The 23,739-nt window shown below is 42.6% G+C and overlaps 1 protein-coding gene and 1 non-coding gene across 2 annotated transcripts; both read left to right on the forward strand.

The window, feature by feature from the left end:
• Positions 1 to 5,612: 5,612 nt before the first annotated feature.
• On the forward strand, positions 5,613 to 12,183 carry LOC123461517 (thioredoxin-like). The gene is made up of 3 exons (XM_045152204.1): positions 5,613 to 5,635; positions 11,442 to 11,715; positions 12,121 to 12,183. Exons 1-3 carry the CDS (start codon positions 5,613 to 5,615, stop codon positions 12,181 to 12,183), a joined length of 360 nt encoding a protein of 119 aa, XP_045008139.1.
• Positions 12,184 to 21,193: 9,010 nt separating this feature from the next.
• LOC123461822 lies at positions 21,194 to 21,300 on the forward strand. Its single transcript, XR_006637887.1, has one exon. It is a non-coding gene; the product is annotated as a U6 spliceosomal RNA (small nuclear RNA).
• The last annotated feature ends 2,439 nt before the right edge of the window (positions 21,301 to 23,739 follow it).

Consider the following 23,739-nt stretch of genomic DNA (forward strand, 5'->3'; position numbering starts at 1 on the left):
ACAGTAGAACCCAGCAGAACCATGAGAGATACAGAGCCAGCCAGCAAGGCAAGACGTGCCCATTGGGACAATAGTGACACAATTGTTAAGGGAGTGACCAACTGCTCTTTGATTGGAGTTGAGGCCTGCTGCATGGGCGAGAAGTCACATCTTGTATTGAAAACCTAGTCAAAATCTTATGGCTAGGGAGATCATAGGTCCTAATAGGGAATTTACTACTACTGTTTGTCTGGATGGATATGTTATGCCAATGAAGTTGCCCTCTGAATATTTATGTTTATGCCCATAGATTAGTGCTGCTCTCACCTTTAGTCAGAACATTTCTTTTTGCAGTTGGCCATGACTGCTAAGGATATTCAAAACTCATCAAAGTGCTGAGAAAGTGCTCAGTGCTAAATAAGACATCCTTATCATCCCCTCCAAGGCTCAGAGAGCACTGTGGAATAGTTGCCAAAAGCCAGAAAGAATGTAAGAGCAGAGGATAGGGAGGAATGCTTTGGAATTCTATCTTCCAAGCATGAAGTGGCTCTTGCAATCATGGTCTCATATTCACTGTCAAGACCTGCACAATATTGGGCTGTCAACTTTCAGTCAGAGATGGTGGAGGAAGGCCAAAACAAACAACAAACAAAAACATCAAAGTAGAGAGGAACTAATTAGAAATAAGGGGTTCAGTGGAAGGGGTCTGGGAGAAGGGGGACAAGAGAAGGTTAGACGAAGGAATTATGACCAAAGCATAGTACACACATATATGAAAATTGTTAATTAAATTTTTTTTGATTTTTCAAGGTAGGGTCTCACTCTAGCTCAGGCTGATCTGGAATTCACTATGTAGTCTCAGGGTGGCCTTGAATTCATGGTGATTCTCCTACATCTGCTCCCAAGTGCTGGGATTAAAGGCGTGCACCACCACACCCGGCCTAATTAAAAAATTTTTTTTAAGTCAGAGGCTAAAGAGATGGCCCTGTTGTTAAAGGAACTTGCTTGCAAAGCCTTCCAGTCTGAGTTCAATTCTCCAGTACCCATGTAAAGCCAGATATAGAAAGTGGCGCATACATCTAGAGTTCATTTGCAGTGGCAAGAGGCCCTAGCACATGTGCACACACACAGGCAAGGCAAAAAGAAAAACAGTTTTAAGTCAGGTAGGCAATTAATTTACAAGAATGGAGTTCACAGGAGCATTGTGGGAATGCCCCAAAATTTCAAATGAAGAAACTTAGACATGAGCAGCTTATCTGAGGTTGGGACAGAACTGAAACTAACCAAAACTATATGCTTATTGCTTATGCCTGGCTGTGAAATCAGTCCATCTAGAGTCAAATGTGCCTTCTTCTCTTTGCTATTTAATTGTGATCTTTTTCATAAATTATGAAATGAAGATCATAGTGGTACTTACCTGGAAGTTTTTTTTTGTCTACGTGTTTATGTGTGGTGTATGTATATTCACATACATGTGTGTGTACATGCCTCTGGCCTCAAAGGGTACTATCCTCAGGATTGCCATGCAAATCTTTTCAAAACAGGGTGTTGTAGTTACCTCCTCATCACTGGGATAAGGCACCCAACCCAAAGCAGCTGATAGGAAGAAAGTTTCATTTTGGCTTCTAGTCTTGAGAGGAAGAAAGCATGGCATGAGCAGAGTCTGGACATCACCTCTGCACAACAGGTGGAAAACAGCAGCAAGAGAGTGAGCTGAACTCTAGCAAGGGAGACCTGCTATAACACTCCTAAACTTTCCTCCCAAGACATACCTCCTCCATCAAGGCTCCACCTCAAAAGTTGCCATCAGCTGGGACCACACATTCAGAACATATGAGATTATGAGGCAAATCTGATTCTACTCCCAAATAGGATCTCTTATTTGTCTGGAGCTCACCAATTAGGTTAGGCTGGCTAGTCTGCAAACTCAAAGTATCCTCTTCTCTCTGCCTCACCAGTGCTGGAATGACGGGCACATGCGGCGACACCTGGCAGTTTTACATGGGTACTGGGAATTGAACTCAAATCCTCATGCTTTATCCACTGAGCTATCTCTCCAGCTCATCGTGTGAGTTTTAAATATTTTCAGTCTTGTCAGACACTTATCACAATTCTAAGAGAATGCACCATGCATGTGCCCACACCACACAAAGTGCTTGGCAGTCTAGAAATGTTCCAATATTAAGATAACTTATCAGTGCACTTTGTACCCATGACTGGTTGGCTCTCATGTCAAGAGCTCATTAGAACAGAGTCATCCTATGAGAATCTGAGCTAAGTGGTGACATCATGGGAACTCAGCACCTGGGAGTTTTTCTGTCAGTTTTGCATCATGATTAGAAGGTTTTGTTACAGTTGCAATTTGACCTTCATGAACAATCACTCAGGAACCCTTGGTGACATAAGGTTTGATCCTCCAAAGAGCAGTCAGGAAAAGCCAATAGTCTGTTCAAATCAGCTTCAATGAGTGAAGACAGTGAGGTCCATGTTCCATAGGAACCATAGAAGCTTTTTTCTGCCAAGCCTGGGTTCCTCAGAGTCTGAGACTAGCCTCAGGGAGGGCCAATTCTGTTTGGTGGCTGTGCCTGTGGCACAGACTCATTGGGATAAAGTGGGCTATCAGAGGGATAGCTGTCTTAGCTATTGGCTAAGTAGTAGATGGAAATAGGAACACAATTCTTCAGATCTTACTGAGGAGGAAAGAGTAGTCACTCAAAGGATGGAAGTCCTTGCGGCCTGTCAAGCTGCAGCATGCCCATAGGGACATGGTAAGTCCTGTGACCCTTGTAGCTGGCTTTGCCAGTGTCGGTTCTCCTGGCTCAATTCATAACAGCACTGCCTTTTTTTCTTTTCTTTTGTGTGCATGTATTTCAACCATAATTAATGCTACTAATGTTGCACTTTCTACAAAATGAGAATAGTGGTTAATGTTTGTTGTGTGTCAGCAAGTTACTAGATGCTGTGTGTTTAACAGAACATGACTGGCACTGTCCAGTTAAGGAATGTAATAAAGCTCATTGTTATCTCTTGTAGTCCTTGGTTATTTTTTATTGGTATTACCTAATGCCATTGAGGACTCTCCAGCTGACAAAGAGTTGTTGATTCTGCTATTAAAAACAAAGAAATTGCTGCTGCGTATTCCATGAACTCAAAGCCTAAGCTGGTGACTGCAGGAAGAGACAGGAGTCCAAAAGTTCTTTCTTATTTGAGTTTCAGTGACATCCAAATGAAATTGGTCGTGATGGCATATGCCTTTAATCCCAGAGCTCAGGAGGCTGAGGCAGAAAGATCAACTGAAGGTGGCCTGAGCTCCATAAAAAAATCTAAAGGAAAGGAAATAACTGGATCTAATAGCAAGTACTTTTGGGTTGTCTGTTCATCCATATCTGTAGCCATGCCCAACTTCTGGGAAAATCCCCATTCATATCAACAAGTCTGTAGGAGGAGCACTGCATTTCTCCACATGGCCTTGCTCCAGTGCTGGCTGCTGACCCAAGAGTTAACATTTGACCCATGCTGTGCTAACCAAAGTCCTTTTGCTGAGATTTGGAATGATGACTAACATTTCCCATTATAGGTTAGTTGGGGTTTTAGGGACATGGGAGGAGTGGTAGGAGCCTGAGAGCTACCTATTATGTAGGTTTGGAAAGTAGAAAGTTTAGTCTGCCTGAAGGCATGAGGGTAAAACAGTATTAGAGAGGAATGGGGGTGGAAGAAGAAAGAGAGAGAGAAAAAGAGTGAGGACAGAGAGAAATAGGAATGAAGATGAATCCTGGCAGCCTTAGTTTATGTCTTGTTTATTCCTTGAATTAACTACCCTGGCACTTTTATTTGTCTAAGGCAGTTTAAACAGCCAAAACAGTAAATATAAGAAGGTTAATGTATTTCAAAGAAAGCATTTTTTTCTTCCAGTTGGAAGTTGAATACAGAAATTAGAAGCATTTGTCCCTAAATCAATGCAAGTACATCCAAATCACTGATACTTTGAAAACAAATATTTTTTTTTCTTCTTCACTGGTCTCTTAGGAAGGAAATAGCCAGTGCCAGGCATAACAATCAAAGGAGTATTGATATTCAAGGAATAGATGCTGGGGTCAGACTTATTGGTATAAATTCCAGGCCCACTGTATTATTCACTTTATTTGTTGCTGTGAGAAAGTACCTGACAAGAAGCAGTCTAAGGAAGGGTTTATTTCTTCTTACAGTTGGAAGTTACAGTCTCTCATGGCAGCAGAGGCAGGAAGCAGAGATGGTCACATTGAGTATGCAGTCAGGAGGCAGAGAGCAAGGAATGCTGGTACTCAGTTCATTCTTTTTTTATTCAGTCTAAGACCCTGGCCTATGAAATGATTCCACCCACATTCATATTCAGGGTGGGTCTTGACACCTCAATTAACTTAATCTAGAAATTCCATCACAGTCATGTCCAAGGATTTGTCTCCCAGATGATCACTGATTCTACAAAGTTGACAATTAAGATTTACCATCACAGGCACTTACTAGATATGCACCTGGGGCAAGTGACTTTGCTTTTCCGAGGGGAGAACTCCAGGTTGCTTGAAGCACTACATTTTCAATGCATAGAAGGCACTAAGAACAGTGCCTGGCCCATGAATGCTCTCATGGACCAAGTAGGACCTTGTCCACTGGGGTCTAGAGGAGAATCTTGGGACCATATGTACCAAGCTCTGTCCACATGAGCTTCCAAGTCACCCACCAGAATGTCCAGAGAGCTCTCCATGACCAGAACCAGCTATCTAAGAAACACCTTGAAAACAACTCTCAACTCCTTCATCCTGCACTTGTGTTCCAGGAGGTACACATTTTCATCATGATATGGTAGAGTGATCATTATTTGTATATCACAATTATACTTTGCTTTCTGCCCAAGTTTTTTTAATTAAATGATTGAGAATTTTATTTTTAAAATACATATTTTAAATACATTAACAGCCAAATAAGGTTAGAAATTAGCCACTGATAGTGCTGGATAGCTGATGTTTGGTAAGAGCCTGGGAAGCAAAGTGGGATATCAATGACTACTCTACACTGAGGAATACACACATCCTGCCACTGTGGTCTGCCCTGAGAGTCACTTGCATTAGTGAGACCAGGAAATAAAAATCTTTATTAAGAGCAAGCAAAAGGTGGGTGTTGTAATTCATACCTGTAGTCCTAGCTACTTGGGAGAATGAGGCAGGAGGATCACTTAGGCACAGAAGTTTCAAGACCAGCCTGGGCAATGTAGTGGGAGCCCATTTCCAAAGAACAAGGAAAAAGAGAATTAGAGGAAGGGGGAGGAACAAGAGGAGGAGGAGAGGAATAGGAGGCAAGGAAGACTAGAGGGGAGGAAGACGAGGGGAGAAAGAAGAGAGAGGGAGGAAGTGGAAGAAGGGGGACGATAAGTGGAGGAAGTGAGGAGGGGAGAACGTGGGGAGGAGAGGAAGAGGAAGAGGGGAGGACGATGAGGAAAGGAGAAAGAGGAGGAGATGGAAAGGAAGAGGAGTGAGGAGGAACATGAGGTAAAAGGATCATTTTAAAGAGTTGAAGAGTATGCATGTGGCTTCTCTTTACTCCAGACAGGAGAACAGGATTAGTCTACCACGGGAAATACAAGCTACCATCTTAAGAACATGGCAAAGTCCTTGGAGGAAAGGTGAGAACTAGAAAGCAAGGATTCTGTGCAGACAGAAGGGACTTGATATAATTGAGGACATGACACAAACATGGTTGGAACAGAGCACTAGAAGCCCTAACTCTAGCAAGGTAGTCCTGAGAGGGTCTGACCCTTGGGAAGAGAATCCTATATCTTCCACAGACAGCTAGTACCTCCAAGGCTCAGTCCCTTGTAGAACGTGCAACACAGAGCAAAGAGAAACAGCCAAAGAGAATCAGCAAATGCATCTTCTTATTTATTTTATGCTGGGGATCAAACCCAGGGCCTAGCTCAAGCTAGGCAAGTTCTCTGTCACCGAGCTACATCTGTAGCCTCAGACAGTGTGACTCCAAATGAAGCAAGGCAAAAGTAATTGAACTTTGAGAATTCTTGGCTACTGTAGACACTCAATTGTATGAGATTTCCAATGACCTGAGGTCACTTTGGCAGGGCGAAGGGCCTGGGGTCATTGTCAAGAGAGAACATATTGCCAGGCACATAAGACCCGCACAGTATTGCAATCAGACTGGCTGTCCGTGTCCCACGCCTCCCCGATGCTCATTCCACCCCATCAACAGGTCAGTGGTGGAAGTCTGCAATGGGTCCTGGGCTTAGTGGACTGGAGTAGGAAATGTGGAGGGACCTAAAGGAAGGTTTATAATACGGTAATGTGCTGGCTGTGTTGTGTTCTTTTTAGATTTCTTTTGGTCTTATAGAGATTTGCATTATCAGAGTTAAGATGTGAATAAATAAAGCACTTTTACTGATTTTTGAGTATGAGTCTCCTGGATAAGCCTAGGATACTAAACTGTACTGTGGCACACAATGTCCATTATTTTAAGATGGCCTTTAAAAATTTTTTTGTTTATTTTTATTTATTTATTTTAGAGCTAGAGAGAGAGAGAGAGAGGGCACATCAGGGCCTCCAGCCACTACAAATGAACTCCAGATGCATACACCACCTTGTGCATCTGGCTTATGTGGGTACTGGGAAATCGAGCCTCGAACCGGGGTCCTTAGGCTTCACAAGTAAGCATTTAACTGCTAAGCCATCTTTCCAGTGCCTAGGATGGTCTTTTGACACACATTTGTCATTACATATATTCCTTTGGAAATTTTAATGAATCTGAATTATGTATTTCTATGTTGTGCAGTCAAGGAAGTCTTGTACCCAAGAAATATTTCAAGAAGAAGGTTTCTTTTTACTTTTGTAGGTTTTTATTCTTAGGACTGCACAAGAAGAGAAGAGAAACGATCCGAGGAGTTGATTTCATGTGTGTTGATGCAAGAACACAGTTCTCACCTTGAAGGGACTAAGTTTATTCTGGAGCCAAATTTGAGTGTTATGGCCCAGGAACATAAGTTTGGGTTATCCTAAATTCCAACATGGTCACAGTTTCATAAGTTTTTACAGTAACAGAACAAACAACATTGTAAATCAAGACACTTTTCAAATACCTTGGATGGGGTACATGAAGTAGGAGGGGTTATAGCAAAGTGGGGAGTTCTCCATTGTAGGCCTCAGATACTATTTGATGACATTATTGGATATTGGGTTGGTGGAAGATAGGGGCCTATTAGTGCATTCCAAAAAGATTTATTGAATAGTCACAAGGGTATCAGGTCACACACAGAGGAAGTTAATAAATGGTTACTTAGAGGGGCTAACATAGCCCAGATAATTTGACTGTGGACCTGCAATATTCTACCTCTGCAGTCACTGAAGCTCTGGTCACTCAGTGAGCCATGCCTGACATTTAACGTAGGTGCAGCTTTTTCCCTGGGAACTTCAGTGAGCACATCAATCACTGATGCATATCCAAGAAACCAGTCACTGGCCTCTTTGTAATGTAGTATGTGGGGGTGGGGAGATGTCTCAGCTGTCATAAGAGAGCCTTGGGGATCCTGACACTGCCAGAGTTCAAATCCAGATCTCTTAAATAGCTGGGGATGCAAGCCAGTCCCACAGGAGCCCAGCAGGCTCAAAACAAAGATGGAGAAGAGAAGAGCTATAGAGCAAGATAGCCGATATTCAGCTTCAGCCATCACTGGTGAGACCCCTCCCCATCCCACCATGGCAGGCCAGCATATGGAGCACCACATCACACCACAGACATATATACTATGTCACCACATTATGTACACACACGGGAAAAAAAACCAATATGTATAAGCACCAACATTCAGTTAGTTCACTTATTAACATCTTACAATTAAAATGCAAATTATAATGTGTATAGGTGGTATAGTGGTTAGCATAGCTGCTGTTGCAGTCAGGTTTGCGTTGCTGGTAGAAATCACCCAACCAAGAGCAGCTTTGGGAAAATAGAGTTTATTTTGGCTTACAAGCTCGAGGGGGAAGCTCCGTGATGGCAGGGAAAATGATGTCAAGAGCAGAGGGTGGACGTCACCCCCTGGCCAACATAAGGTGGACAACAGGAACAGGAGAGTGTGCTAAACACTGGCAAAAGAAAAGTGGCTATAATACTCAGAAGCCCGCCCCAACAATACACTTCCTCCAGGAGGCGTTAATTCCCCATTGCCAGCAGCTGGGGAGACTAGCATTCAGAATACCTAAGTTTATGGAGGACACCTGAATCAAACCACCACAGCTGCCATCCAGAGATGCAAATTGTGGGCTAGGAAGATGGCTCAGTGGATAAGAGCACTTGCCACAGAGGCATGAAGGCTCCAGTGGAAGCATGAGAGCCTGTAAGGGCCCCAGTTCAATCCCTAGTACCAACATAAAAAGCCATGTGTGGCCCTGTGCTGCAGAAAGCACCCAACTACAAGCAGCTTGTGGGAGGAAAGTGTTTATTTTGGTTTATAGACTATGGAGGAAACTCCATGGTAGCAGGGAAAAACCTATGGCATGAGCAGAGGCTGGACAGCACCTCTGCCACAGCAGGTGGCAAACAGTGGTAGTAGAGTGTGCCATACACTGGTAAAGGGAACTGGCTGTACCACCCAGAAGCCCATCCTAAAAAAATACAATGCCTCCAGGAGTTTCCAATTCCCAAATTGCCACCAGCTGGGTGGTGACCTAGCATTCAGAACACATGTTTATTGGGGGCGCCTGAATCAAACCACCACACCATGCGTGCCCATCACCCCAGCCCTGTGTTGGAGAGTGTGGAGATAGGAGAATTGCTTGGAGCTTGCTGGTAAGCTAGTCGGGGCGGCGGGGGGGGGGGGGGGGTGTACCCAACCATCAATTTCAGGCTCAGTGAGTGACTCCATCTTGAAACAAAGCTGGAGAGAGAGAAAATGAACAGGACACCTGGCATTCTCCTCTGGTCTTCTCATGGGTATACAATGGGCACATATATCTGCATACACACAAACACACATACACTATACATACATACATATGCCACACACACTTCACTACACACATGCCAAAAGATGAAAAGCCTGTTATCTTTCCATTCTAACCCCTTTGTGTTGAAATAGAACTGTTCATCAACTATTTCCTTATTTATTAAAATGACAAGCCAACCAAAACCTAGTTCTGGTAGAATGGCTACACATTTGTTATTGTCAGGCAAATGAAACGACTTAGTGCAATTTACACTCTCTTATGCGCTGTAGTGATCTAACTGCTATTCCAAAACCTCTGCTACAATAAATCAGCCCATCTATGGGCGAGGGAGATGGCCCAGTGGGTAAAGACCCTTGCTTGCAATGTCTGATGGCCTGGGTTTGATTTGCTAGTACCCACATAAAACCAGTGCACAGAGTGGCACATGCATCTGGAGTTTGTTTACAGTGCTAAGAGGCCATGGCGCACCCATTCATTCTCTTCTCCTCTTTTTCCTTCTCCTTCTGTTCCTCCCCCTCTTCTTCTTCCTCCTCCTCCTTTTCCACTCTCTCTCTCCCCTTGCACATAAATAAATGAAAATATAGTTTAAAAACAAGCCATGTTGCCAGGTGTGGTGGGGCACGCCTTTAATCTCAGCACTCAGGAGGCAGAGGTAGGAGGATCGCCATGAGTTCAAGGCCACCCTGAGACTACATAGTGAATTCCAGGTCAGCCTGAGCCAGAGTGAAACCCTACCTCGAAAAAACAAAATAAATAAATAAATTTTAAAAACAAGCCATGTAGAAGAGTGCCTCAGAGAAAACTTTGAACTGAAAGGATTGTGTGTGTTAGCACTAATATGTAGGATAAATATTAAAAATTTTAGTCTTCTGCCATTTATTTTTACTTCAGTTTTTGTATGTGCATGGTGTGTGTATGCATGAGTGTTTGGATGTGTGTGTGGATGCATTTGTGCGGGGGAGGGGAGGTACATGCGGAGGCTAGAGGACAGCTTTTCGTATTACCCTCAGGAACACCATCCACCTCTTTCTGAAGCAGGGTCTTTCACTGGTCTGAAGCTCACCAATTAGCCAAAATGAATAGCTAGTGAGCGCCAGGGGTCCTCCTGTCTCACTTCCTAGGCACTAGGATTACAGGCGCATGCGACCACACCTGGCATTTTCAGATGAGTACTGGGGATTGAAATCAGGTCCTCATGCTTATCAAGCAAGCATTTACGGACTGAACTACATCCTCAGCCTCTTGTGGCTTTTTTTGTTAGAGAATTAAATTTGTTGTGTATATTTAAGGTAGTTAACATGGTATGAGATGCATACAGATAATGAAAGGTTCTGAAGAAAATTAATATATTGAATGTTCATTATCCACATATCATGTGGTTCCTAATTTTGCTTTTGTGACAAAAGCAGATAAAATCAAATAATTTAGCATCGATCCCAAGTGCAGTAAAATTTTATTACATATACACCTCATGTTGTACATTAGCTGTCTAGACTGGCTCATCTTACCCCTACTTTCTATTATTGGCCTACACCTTCCTGTCCTTTCCCCCATCCTATACTTATACTCACTGCATATTCCTTCCTTTCTTCCTTCCTTCCTTTCCTTCCTTTTTCCTTCTGCTCTTTTTTCTTTCCTTCTTTCTGGTTTCATACCTAAGTGAGATCATGCAATATTTCTCCTTCTTCCTTGGCTTATCTCCCGTAGCATAATGTAGATATGCTCTGAGTTCATCCATGCTACAACAAATGACAAGGTCTCACTGTTATTTAGAGTTGAACATTGTTCCACTGTTGTTGGGGTTTGGATCTGGAATGCCCCCCATAGATTCACATTCTGAATGCTTGGTGTCCAGCTTTGACACTGTTTTAAAGGTGTTAACGTCTTTAGGAGGTAGAGCCTCATTGGTAGAAGTAGGTCACTAGAGGCAGACCTTTGAAAGCTATGCCTGCCCACAGCTCTGGTCTAGTGCATTTTGCTTCTTGACTGTGGCGATGCGAACAACGCTTATACCCAACTGCCATCTAATTGTAAATAACACGTCCAGCTCCATGAAGACTACCATGCCTTCCCCATCATGATGAACTGAGACTCTCTGAAACCATGAGCCAACATAAACCTTTCTCCCTTAAGCTCTTTCTATCAGGCACTTTGGTCACAGCAATGTGAAAGCTAACTAACACAACCTTACTTATGTTGTACCATGGCTTCTTCATGTATTAACCCATCAACAGATGCTTAGGTTTCCTCCATACCAGCAAACTCTCTTCTGGACAGCTACCCAAAGAAATGGCGTCACACCTCGGCAAAGTTACCTGCACAGTCATGTCCACCAAAGCCTTTTTGGGAAGAAGTTATAACATATTTATCAATAAAAGACCAGTTCCCATATTGCTACCTTTTCAAGAAATGCTATATTTAAGCCTTCTAAAAGAAATATTCAGGAAGCTCGGTCTGGCACCTGAGATCCATTTCCATCTGCAGTTACCCATCAGCCCCTCCAGCAGACAAAGTGGTGAAGCTGATGGAGAGCAAGGATGCTTTTCAAGAGGCCTTGAAAGCTGCAGGAGATAAGCTCATTTTGGTGGACTTCTCATCCACATGGTGTGGGACTTGCAAAATGGCCAAGCCTTTCTTTCATTCCCTTTCTGAGAAGTATTTCAGCATGGTGTTCCTTAAAGCAGGCATGAATGATTGCCAGGATGTTGCTGCAGACTGTGAAGTCAAATGCATGCCAACCTTCCAGTTTTTCAAAAGGGTGAAATGGGACTAGAGAAATGGCTTAGCAGGTAAGGTGCTCACCTGCGAAGCCTAAGGACTTGGGTTTGATTCCACAGAACCCACGTAAACCAGATGCACATGATGGTGCATGCATCTGGAGTTTGTTTGTAGTGGTTAGAGACCTTGGTGCTCTCTTTCTGTCACTCTCCCCCATGTAATAAACATATAAATAAAATATTTTTAAAAGGGTGAAAGGGAGGATGGACATGGTGGTGCATGTCTTTAATCCCAGCACTAGGGAGGCTGAACTAGGAGGGTCATCATGAGTTTGAGGCCACCTTGAGACTACTTAGTGAATTCCAGGTCAGCCTGGGATAGAGAGATGTAGGGAGATTCTACATCAAAAAAAAAAAAAAAAAAAAGGTCGGGGAGGGCTTAAAAGGTGGCTGAGTTTTCTGGAGCTCACAAGGAAACACTTGAAGCCACTATTAATGAATTTGTCTAATCGTGTTCTGCATAGCATAACCAACCATCAACTGTTTGAGACGTAATTTTTTTAAAAATTTGAAACATATCATGTATGGAGGAGACCTTATACCCAACTGCCATCTAATTGTAAATAACAAAATGTTAATTCTACCCTTTTCTTAAAAAGAGAATAAATATCCAGAATATTGGAGAGATAGGGTTCACTTTTTATTTAGAAATAGTCTTTATAGTCAGGTGTGGTAGTGAAGACTTATAATCCTGACATTCAGCAGGTAGAAGCAGATAGACCAGGAATTCAAGACCAGTATTGGGCACAGGAGACCCTGTCAAAAAGGAAAGGAAGAAAAAAGGAAGGAAAGAGTTATAATAAAAGGACTAAGATCATATATGGCATCACAAAGATAGTGTAGACATTCAAGTTTAGATAGGTATGTTACATTTTTAAAAATTTATTTTTTAATTTTTTTTGTTTGTTTTTTTATTTATTTGAGAGGGACAGATAGCGAGAGAAAGAGGCAGAGAGAGAGAGAGAGAGAGAGAGAAAGAGAGAGAGACAGAGAGGGGAAGAGAGAGAGAGAGAGAATGGGAGTGCTAGGGCCTCTGGCCACTGCAAATGAACTTCAGATGTGTGCGCCCCCTTGTGCATCTGGCTAATGTGGGTACTGGGGAATTGAGCCTCGAACTGGGGTCCTTAGGCTTCACAGGCAAGTGCTTAACCACTAAGCCATCTCTCCAGCCCTAAAATTTATTTTTATTTGTTTATTTGCACGCAGAGAGGAGGGGGGAGAGAATGAGCGCGTCAGGGCCTCCAGCCGCTGCAAATGAACTCCAGATGCATGCACCACCTTGTGCATCTGCCTTACGTAGGTCCTGGGGAATCGAACCTTTTGGCCTCTCTCCAGCCCAGTATGTTATATTTCTAAGCAAATGAATAATTAAGTTGTATTTCCCTGCAATAAATACAGTGTGTTAGAACAAATCTGTAACCTTAGAGTCAAATTATGTCTATAGGAGACAAAAAATGACACTTAAATTAGTAAATTCATTGGTTCGCCCTTTATAAGAAGAACAAACAAAACTATACAGAAATTCACTTCTGCAATGCTAAGACTCAGAATGTATTCAGAACTTTGCCCCATTTGGAGAATGTGCTTTTCTCTCCATGTTGCCATGGCAACTCATAAGTAAATATTTTTCAGCTTCTCCCTTTTCTGTACCCATTGTGATAAGTTCCCTACTGCATTCTCAAGAGTGCTTGCATCATTGATCTTGCTTTCTCAACGAAATACTGCCCTGACTTCGTTTTGCCCACGATCTCAAATTTAATAACACCCAAATCAAAGTGTCTAGGGTTTTAATTCTCTTGCTATGAAGGACACCACTTCTGGGATAATCACCCTTTGGAGTCAAGTAGACAGTATTTGATTTCACCAACTGTGTGACCAATAGGGAGTTATTAGTAAAGAATTCTTCCTTCTGGATGGACTCTATAAATCATATGTACGAGACAGGATCAAGTTGTAAATGAATCCTATGGCTTACGTGTGGCTTTAGAGTTCAGAGAGAGATTGTTTTGGCCTAAGCAAGGCGGCTGGCGGGCCCTCGGCGCAAAGGCAGTAACTGAGCTGGGCTTTGACAGACTGTGTGTCCTGGTTTAATTGTGAAAAGTCCCCCACAGGCTTATGTATTTGTGTTTGAACTATTGGTCCCCGCATGGTGGTGCTGTTGGGGGAAGTTATGGAACATTTAGGAGGTGGAGCCTTGCTGGAGGAAGTGGGGTCACTGAGAGCAGGGCTTGCAGGGTTGTAACCTGGTGCTGCTTCCTGCTTTCCACCGAGTTCTCTGTTTCTGGAGTACCACCTCCTATAGCCAGCCACCCCTCACCGTGTCTCATTATGTAGCCCAGGATGTCCTGGAACTGGCCGCGATTTCCTCAGCTTCCCAACAGCTGGGATTATAGGCACGCACTATACTGCCCGACAGTTGGGATTTTGTGGATGAGCTATTGCAACTCGGTCCTGATGGGGACCTTGCTACATTATATAAGTAGATGAGAAACCCCTACGTGGTGTGGAACAATGGCTGTCAGTCAACTGGGCAGTGTCTGTAGTCATTTTTGGCTGTTAAAACTGGAGGCTATAGACCTCAGTGGACAGAGGCCAGAGGTGCTGCTAGACATCTACTGAGAAGAACGTTCTCACTCTGACCCAGCCACAAATCTTTGGCCAAAAATGTCCATGCCCACAGTATAGAAGACAGAATGCCAAGACTTGGAATGATAGCAATTGTGGCTTCAAGCCATATGTGCAACACTCTCGCCCTGCCCTCAACAAGGCCAAGAAGGGTATTTATATCCCAATACAGAAGACTTCTTTGTTATGGTGTGTATATGTGTGTGGTGTTTGTGCATATATGTATACATGTCCCCATGTACATGGGTGCCTACACATGTGTGATGCACATGCATGTGAAGGCCAGAGTTTGACACTGGGTATCTTCTTTAACAAGGACTCACACAGGACCTATAGCTCATGGATTCAGTGAGACCTGCTTGTCAGCAAGCCATGCCTCCCCAATGTTGGAATAATGGGCACATGACAGCTGCCTGGTTTTCATGTGGGTGTTAGGGACCTGCACTCAGTTCTCATGCTTGTATGGCAAACATTTTACAGACTGATCTGGACAGACTCCAGAGGCCCCCAGAGGAAGTTTTTATTTTAATTAAGGAGGTATGACAATTTGAGGTTTAGATGTGTCTTCCTTGTCCCTTGCCTCTTTCCCATGGGAGACCATGTTATTCTTAGCAACAGGGCTTCAAATTATGAGAAAGCTCAAAAATACAGACCTTCCATCACTAAAGATGATGTTACTGCTGGCACCTAATTTTTCTGGTTTTCAATTTGGCACCATTTCTTGAGGTGACCAGCCAGCTTCCTAGTGGTATAGCAGAAATTTTGGGCTTTTTTCTTCTGGGAAAAGGCAGCAATTTTTCCTTCCCCAGGACATACCAATTCAGCAAGTGGATTTGTCTTGCCTCTACCAACATCATCACCATGGGTTCTTTTCTGCAATGTGAAATGATGAAGGATAAAGCAGTGTGACAAGTTATTTGGGGCTGTAAAACCCAATAGAACACATTAAAGAGAATGATCCAAAGATGTTCAATCAGGAAAAAGAAAGTTTTGTGACAGTTCAAACTTGGTTACTTATGGAAAGCAAAATATTACAAAACTGCAAGAAATCTGTGTTATTGCCTTTGGGTAGTTGAAATGTTATATAAAAAAGAAAGTTCTTCCAGGCATGGTGGCTTATGCCTTTAATCCCAGCACTTGGGAGGCAGAAGTAGGAGGATCACCATGAGTTCAAGGTCATCCTGAGACTACATAGTGAATTCCAGGTCAGCCTGAGCTACAATGAAATCCAACCTTGAAAAGCCAAAAAAAAAAAAAAAAAAAAAAAAATTAACATTTTATTGGGTAATTTATAAAAATGGAATTTTTCTTTAATCAGGTATTTTTTGTGTGCAGTATGTATGGTACATATGCACAGGTGTGTGTGTGTGTGTGTGTGTGTGTATGTGCAGATGTGCGTATACGTGTGTGTGGAAGCCAAGGGAAGATAATGGATGTTTTTAATCCCTCTTCTGCCTTACTTCTCTGAGACAGCCACTCACTAATCCTGGAGTGCTCCATTTTTCTGTTAGACTAGATGACCAGGGGGTCCTAGTGATCCGCCTTTTCCCGCCCCACTCAGCGCTGAGGGCATGTGTGACCATGCCCAACGGTGTGTTTACATGGATGATGGGGATTGAACTTAGACCCTCATGCTTACACAGCAAGTGCTCCTATCTACTGAACTTTTAAAAAAAATCAGAAATGAATTGGTGCCAACCATGGTGGTGCATGCCTTTCATCCCAGCACTTGGGGGGCTGAGATAAGAGGATTGCCATAAATTTAAGGCCAGCCTGGGGTTACAGAATGAGTTCTAGGTCAGCCTGGGCTCTATGGGTCTTTGCCTCAAAAATAAAATAAAATTATAAAAGTTATAAAAAAAGAAATGAATTGGTTAGGGCTGGAGCTCAGGTGGTAGAGTGCTTGCCCAGTATGCCAAGAGCCCTGGGTTCAAGCCTTAGCACCTCATAAACTGAGTGTAGTGACACACACCTATAATCCCAGCACCCTGGAGTATAAGCAAGAAGATCAGGAATTCAAGGTCATTTTGACTGTAAAGCAAGTTTGAGGCCACCTGGGAGATATGAGATCCCATCTACTAAGAAAAACACAAGAACGAAATGCATTATTTAAACATAGGAGTAAGAATCTGATAAAATGGGTAAATATTTAAACAAGGAGAGAGAAAAAAAGAAACTAGACTACTCTCCTTTTCCTTATAACAACAGAGCACCTTACAGGACAAAACACTTCATCACTTACCTATATCCCAGTTACAGAACAAAAGCATTTCCCTTAAGTTTCCCTGCTGACTGAGTTGGTCACTTTCCCCACACCTGAATCAATAGCAGTTGCTAGGAGTTATCATGTGTTGTTTTGCTTTAACTGAGATGTGTGACTATTATAAGGCCAATGGAATCACTATAATTGGGACTGGGACTGATCAGGTCTCACACCTGTGGCTGGGAATGGGACTGTTAGCTCTTGTGTCACATGAGTTGTGAGAAGACAAAGGAATAATTAATTGAATTGAGGGGTTCAATGCCAAGGAGGAGGAAGGCTATGGTAGGCTGCCTTTTCCCCTACAGGGTTGAGTATAACTGCTAACCCTGTGACCGCAACTCCCATCTTGTCTGTTTTCCTGTTTGTATCCAAAGCCAGCCACAACCAGGCAGCAGTGGCAGCTCTTGCTTCAGGAAGGAACTTGGTGGTCTTGCAATGAGGCTGTCAGATCCGCAGAACCAAGAGAACAGGAGAAAGGAAAGAAAGCCATGAGCTGTAATCAGGAGACAATCCTCTTGTCTCTCCCACTACCAGCTCTGCTTTGGGGTCTGGCTGGGCATTATGCCAGGGTTAAAAATAAAACTTGTCACTCACACTAACTCAGAGCATGCCCTGAAACTAGAAGGTGACAGGCAGTGCCCCACGGTGTCACTCCCAGTAGTGTTGCTAGATTGACCCTCAGAGCAGAGAAGACAGAAACTGAAAAGGAACTCTGACCAAAGTATGCCTCGAGCCTGGTCGGCCTTCCACTTTCCTGTTCTTAAGAAAAAGGTTCATGAGTGTGGGGATAGTATCTTGTTCTGTAGTCCAGGCTAGCCCCAAACTGATGGCAACTTTCCTGCTTCAGCCTCCCAAAGTTCAGGATTATAAGCATGAACCATCATGCTCCGCTTCTTTTTTCATTTCAATTTTTGAGAATTTGTCATATTCCCATTAGATGATACTCCTATGGTCCTTCTCCCTGACCCCATTGCACTGAGGGCCCTCATAAGTGGGGTTTTTGGTAATCACTGTGGGGTCTTGGATGCATCATCCAATCTCTGTGTGGGGGACAATGCCTCAAAATACATCTTCCCACCTTGTGGCTCTTATATTCTTTCCACCCTACTCTTCTGCAATGTTGCCTGAGCCTTGGAGGGCATGTTAGAAGTTTCCCTTAGTGTTGAGCTCTCTGCAGCCTGTTTTCTGCTTTGGCTGAGATTTCAAGCTTATTTTTATTTATTTATTTGAGAGAGAAAGAGAGAGAACGGGTGTTCTAGGGTCTCTAGCCATTGCAAATGAACTCCAGATCCATGTACCACCAAGTGCATTTGACTTACTGGGAAATCAAACCTGGGTCCTTTGGCTTTGCAGGCATGTATTTTAAAAATATATTTTATTTGCTTACTTGAGAGAGAGAGAGAGAGAGAGAGAGAGAGAGAGAGAGAGAGAGAGAGAGAGAGAGAATGGGCGTGCCAGGGCCTCCAGCCACTACAAATGAACTCCAGACACATGTACCCCCTTGTGCATCTGGCTTCTGTGAGTCCTGGAGAGTCAAACCAGGATATTTTGGCTTTGCTGGAAAATGCCTTAACCACTAAGCCATCTCCCCAGCCCCAGCTCTAGTGAGTTTTGAGTCTCCTCAGTGTCCACTGCCATTTCCCTGGAGGAGGTTCTCAGGCTAGCCATGAGAGCAGCACTCATATGTAATCTGCCACTTTCTCTGAAGTATATCTTGGGTCCAGGTGGGTGTGATAGAGATGACTCATCTAGTGCTGAGATGGAAGCCACCTCCCTGCTGGCTAGCTCTCAAATGCTGGAAAGCACTATGAAAACTGCTGGGGGATAAAAATCACCAGCAGTGCGAACAAGCAGTAGATCCTACAAGCCAAACAATCATCAGCCAGGAAAAATGCACCCAACCATGCAGTAGTGGCATATAGGTTATGAGGGTAATCAGCTCCTCTCTGATTGGAGATAAAGCCCCTTAGTGGGATGGAATATTCATGCCTGGTTCTAGGAATCAAGTCAGAAGCCTATGGCGTGGAAGGTCATGGATCCTAGAGGGAAGCTTCCACTATTCTTTGGCTGAAAGGAGAGGTTATGCCCTTCAGAAAAAAAGTCTCCTAAATATCTGTGATTATTCCGTGTGATCCATGCTGCTCTCCCTCTTGGCTAGAGAATCTGCTTTTTACAGATGGCAACAATATTGGGGAGACCCAAGACCCACCAGAATGACAAGAACAGAAAGCCAACTGAGGTTTTATTTTGTTTTTTTTAATGTTGTTTCTGGGTTTGAACTCGAGTGTTCATACTTGTAAGGCAAGTACTTTACTCACTAAGTTATTTCCCCAGTCCCAGTTACAGGATTTTTTTTTTTATCCAAGTCACCTGTCACATGAATTTTTTCCCCTTGATGTGTGAACACATGTCTATTTATCCCAGGTGACAGACCAAAGTATGATTGCACCAAAACCAGTTTTAGTGAACCAATGGATTTATTTGACTTACTTACCAAGCAGGGTGAGGGGTGTCTTACAGGAGCGTGGATGACTCAAAGGCAGCATCACCCCAACATACATGACAACTGACAGAAGCTGTATCTCTGGAGCAAACTACCCACCTTGTAGACAGATCAGCCAGTAGGAAAGTCTTCTCCCAAGCAGTGTTTACCCTTTATATATCTTTAGGAAGGATTCTTGAAACCTTTTCCCCAGATGTGTCGACTTCTTGAACCTCCAAAGTCATGGAAATATTTCAATTCAGAGAAAAGTGGTCAGAGACTGCCCCTCAACAGTTGTTTGCTTTTCCTATAACTTTGAGGAGTGGTCCTGGGACCTTTTAGGTTTTAATTCTCCCAGACTTCATATCCTGGATCTCCCAAGCCTCTCTCCTCCTTTCATGAGGGAGTATTTCACTTTAGAGGAATCTGCTATACAAAGACATATAATGCATATACATTGTGGGGCCTCTAAGGGAACAGTGAGGGCTTGAGAATTACCTGGGACTCTACCTCATATGCTTCCCTGTTAGCAAAGACGTTTGAGACTACTCCCACCCTTGCACCAGAAGAAGGGTCCTCAGACTCAAGATCATGGAAATAAAGAGTTTCCACCAAGCACAGGTTCCAGTAGAGCTGTTGGGCAGATGCGACCATGGAGGAAGGAAGACAGGACTACCAGCTGTGCTCTTTTACTCAACCTTGGTTTCTAGTTCCTTAATTTGTCTACCCTTAATTTATTTATTTATTTTTTTATATTTATTTACTTATTTATTTATTTGAGAGCGACAGACACAGAGAGAAAGACAGATACAGGGAGAGAGAGAGAATGGGTGCGCCAGGGCTTCCAGCCTCTGCAAACGAACTCCAGACGTGTGCGCCCCCTTGTGCATCTGGCTAACGTGGGACCTGGGGAACTGAGCCTCGAACCGGGGTCCTTAGGCTTCACAGGCAAGTGCTTAACCGCTAAGCCATCTCTCCAGCCCTACCCTTAATTTATTTTTTAAATTTCACTTCTCTTTTTCCTTTTTTTATGAGCAGATGTTTGGTCAATGGTTAAAATCACATGGTCTTTAGAATGAAGATAGTATAGATAGTTCTGTGGTCTGCCCCATTGTTTTGATTTATTTTATTTATTTATTTATTTATTTATTTTTTGAGGTAGGATCTCACTCTAGTTCAGACTGACCTGGAATTCACTATGTAGTCTCAGGGTGGCATTGACCTCATGAAGAGCCTCCTACCTCTGCCTCCTGAGTGATGGGATTAAAGGCGTGCACCACCAAGCCCAGCTGTTTTGACAATGTTTTAGAATTCTTTTCTGTTGCTTGTAAGCTCCCAAAGTGTTAGTGGGGAGAGGAGAGGGAGTATGAGCCTCATTGCAACCTGCTCTGTGATGTTTGTCTTTTCCATCCTTTAGTTTGAAATTTTACTCTCTCTCCATGTAATATGTACATACATGCATACACACATACACACAGGTTTAGAGATGATTGATAAACAGAACAATGCAAGCTTGTTTAGAATTTTTAAATTAATATACAAGATCTCACATTATACATCTTTTTCTGAAAAGTGGATTTTATGTTTAGTGACATATTTAAGAATTAATCCATGTCTACCATTCATTATGAATAGCTATACCACAATAGGTCCATTCTTTTTGTGAACAATAAGGATTCCACTTTCTTATAATTACAAAAGTGCTTCCTATGTATACTTATGTATGTTTTGTGCACCTCTGGAAATTTCTATAGAGTATATATACCTGAATATGTTTGCTGCCTTCTAAGGTACCCACATTTTAACTATATTAGGTATTGCCAGTTGTTCTCCATAAAGGTTATTACTATCCTTTCACACATTACTGCATTACTTGGTATCTGTGGATTATGAAATGTACTAGATATATATAATGGAATATTAATTGGTAGTGAATAGGAATGAAATACAGATCCATACTACAACATGGATGAACCTTGATAATATCAGCTAAATGAAAGAAGCTAGTCCCCAAAGGGCACATATGTGATTCCATTTTCATGAAAAGTCCAGGGTGGGCAAATCTATAGGGACAAAAAATAGACTAATGGTGCTCACTTCAGCAGCACATATACTAAAATTGGAACAATACAGAGAAGATTAGCATGGCTCCTGTGCAAGAATGACATGCAAATTCGTGAAGTATTCCATATTTGGAAAACAACAGACTAATGACCCCTAGGAACTGAGATAACTAACGGGAGGTAGAGTATAAATGCCAGTGGATAGTTTCTTTGGGGAGTGATAAAAATGTTCTGAAACTGGTTGTGGAGATGGTTTTACAATTCTGAGCATGTATCAGAAGCCACATTTAATTTTTTTTATTTTATATCACAGGTTATACTCTTTTACCCCCTTCACACCAGTTCCCATTACCCTTGGGGCTGTCCTCAGTGGGGCTGTAGTATTCACTGTGGTATATGAAGGCCTCAGTCAGTCCCTATGGGGTAGCAGGGAATCATGTCTCAGGTTATTCCTACCCATCCTGAGGCTATTACAATCTTTCCACCCCCACTGTTCAGCAATGTTCCTTGAGCCATGGCAGGCCTGTTGGCAGTCTGAATTAATGCTGGGATTTCTGTAGCCTCTGGATTTCTGCTCTGATATATTTTGATTGATCACCTTTTCTGTCACCATCATGCTGGAACTGGTTTTCAGGCTAATTAACAGTAAGAGCAGTGTTCATGTTGCCTCGTCCTTTGTAATTTCTCCTGGGCCCTGGTAGATGTGGTAGAAGTGGCAAGTGTCATGGTGGACAGTCTTCTTATCAATGGAATTTGGCTCTTCTCTGTTTTCTGTGCCATCTGTAAGATAAAACAGATTCTTCAACCAAGAATGAGAGCAGCTTAGTTAAAGGGGGTATGCAAAGTTATTTATATTATTTGGTGTGCAAATCTACTCTTCTGCTCCAGAGAACAGTGGAGACTTCTCTCTGAAGTCTGAGTTTCCTGACCATGGGATTTTGACTTGGTTTCCAGTACCAGATATGAGCTCTTTCCCACTGAGTGGGCCTCATGTCCAATCAGAGAACAGTTGGTTACCCGCAGAGGCTGCATGCCACTATTGCACAAGCAGGCACTTCTTGTCTGGCTGGTTGATTCTGTAGCCTGCAGAGTCCCCTGCTTATTCATGCTATTGTTGAGAAGCCACACATTTTAAATGAGTCAATTCAATGGGTCACACATGTTAAATGAGTGAATTTTATAGAATATAAATTATATCTCAATAAAGCTATTCTAAAAATGTTTGGGAATTACCAAATAGAGTAGAAGATACAGCTGGGTGTGGTGATTCATACCTTTAATCCCAGCATTTGGGAGGCAGAAGTGGGAGGATTGCTGTGACTTCAAGGTCAGTCTGAGCTACAGTGAGTCCCTACCTCAAAAAGCAAACAAACAAACAACCCCCCCCCCCAGAAGATACAAGCAATAGTAACAAAATATCTAATGGGCAAACATGATATAAAGAAACAATACATTTCTACTGCTTGTCAGGTATGATATTAAAAAATAAAATTAGAGGTGACCAGGACTGCAATCCAGGTCAACTTGTGGTATTATGTGGTCTGAAGAACTATAATGGAACCAAGGTAAAATAGGGTGCAGATTTTGTTGACAGCAACTTGTACCACCAAAGTCTGCAATTTAAGGCCACTGAAGTCCCTGGCAATTAGTTGGTGTAATGTCCAATGTCCTATAAAACACAATATATAGCCACTTCCTTTGCTCTCTTCTTCCTTTCTTCCTTTTCATTCATTCTTTTTTTGTTTTATTGAGACAGTCTCACTCTATAGCCTAAGATAGCATTTGAACTCACAATGATCCTTTTGCCTCAGCCTCCTGAGTGTTGGGATTATAGGTATAAATCACCATTCTCTCTCTCTCTCTCTCTCTCTCTCTTTCTCTCTCTCTCTCTCTTCTCTCTCTCTCTCTTTCTCTCTCTCTCTCTCTCTCATACTATGTTATATGCTATGATTAAAATATTTTATGAAAATTGAAGGCAAGCAAAGATCATGAGTTATGTTACAACTATTTTAAATGACAGAAAGTTATTTTCATTGTGTCATATATAGCTCAAGGACTAGAATTTCAAACAAAAGACTTGAAACTCCTCCATATATGTCTTGTTCTTTCTGGCTAGAACAGCTAGTTGCCAGCAATGTTTTCTCTTTCCTAGTTTAAAAAATGTAAATAATTGTGCTTTTCATGTCATATAGTACAAGAAATGCTAAATAAAAATCTGTGATATCTGATTACTTGTGGGAAACATAATATTCTTTTATCATGTATGTGTATGTGTGTGTGTGTGTGTGTGTGTATCTGTATGTGTGTGTATACACATGCCACAGTGAAGGTCAGAGGAAAACCTTGGGTTTTGTTCTTTGCCTTCCACCTTGTTTACGAGACAGGGTCTCCTATTTTCCACTCTATTCACCAGGTTAGCTGGTCTGTGGGCTTGTCTCCACCTTCCTTCTTGCTGTAGGCACACTGGGATTATAGATGCTAGCATTACAACATCCAGCTTTACATGGGTTCTAGGATCTGAATGCAGGCAATCATATTTGCAAGTACTTTATCTACTGAGCCACCTCCCCAG

This window comes from Jaculus jaculus, chromosome 6 (assembly GCF_020740685.1).
Source record: "Jaculus jaculus isolate mJacJac1 chromosome 6, mJacJac1.mat.Y.cur, whole genome shotgun sequence".
Taxonomy (NCBI): Eukaryota; Metazoa; Chordata; class Mammalia; order Rodentia; family Dipodidae; genus Jaculus; species Jaculus jaculus.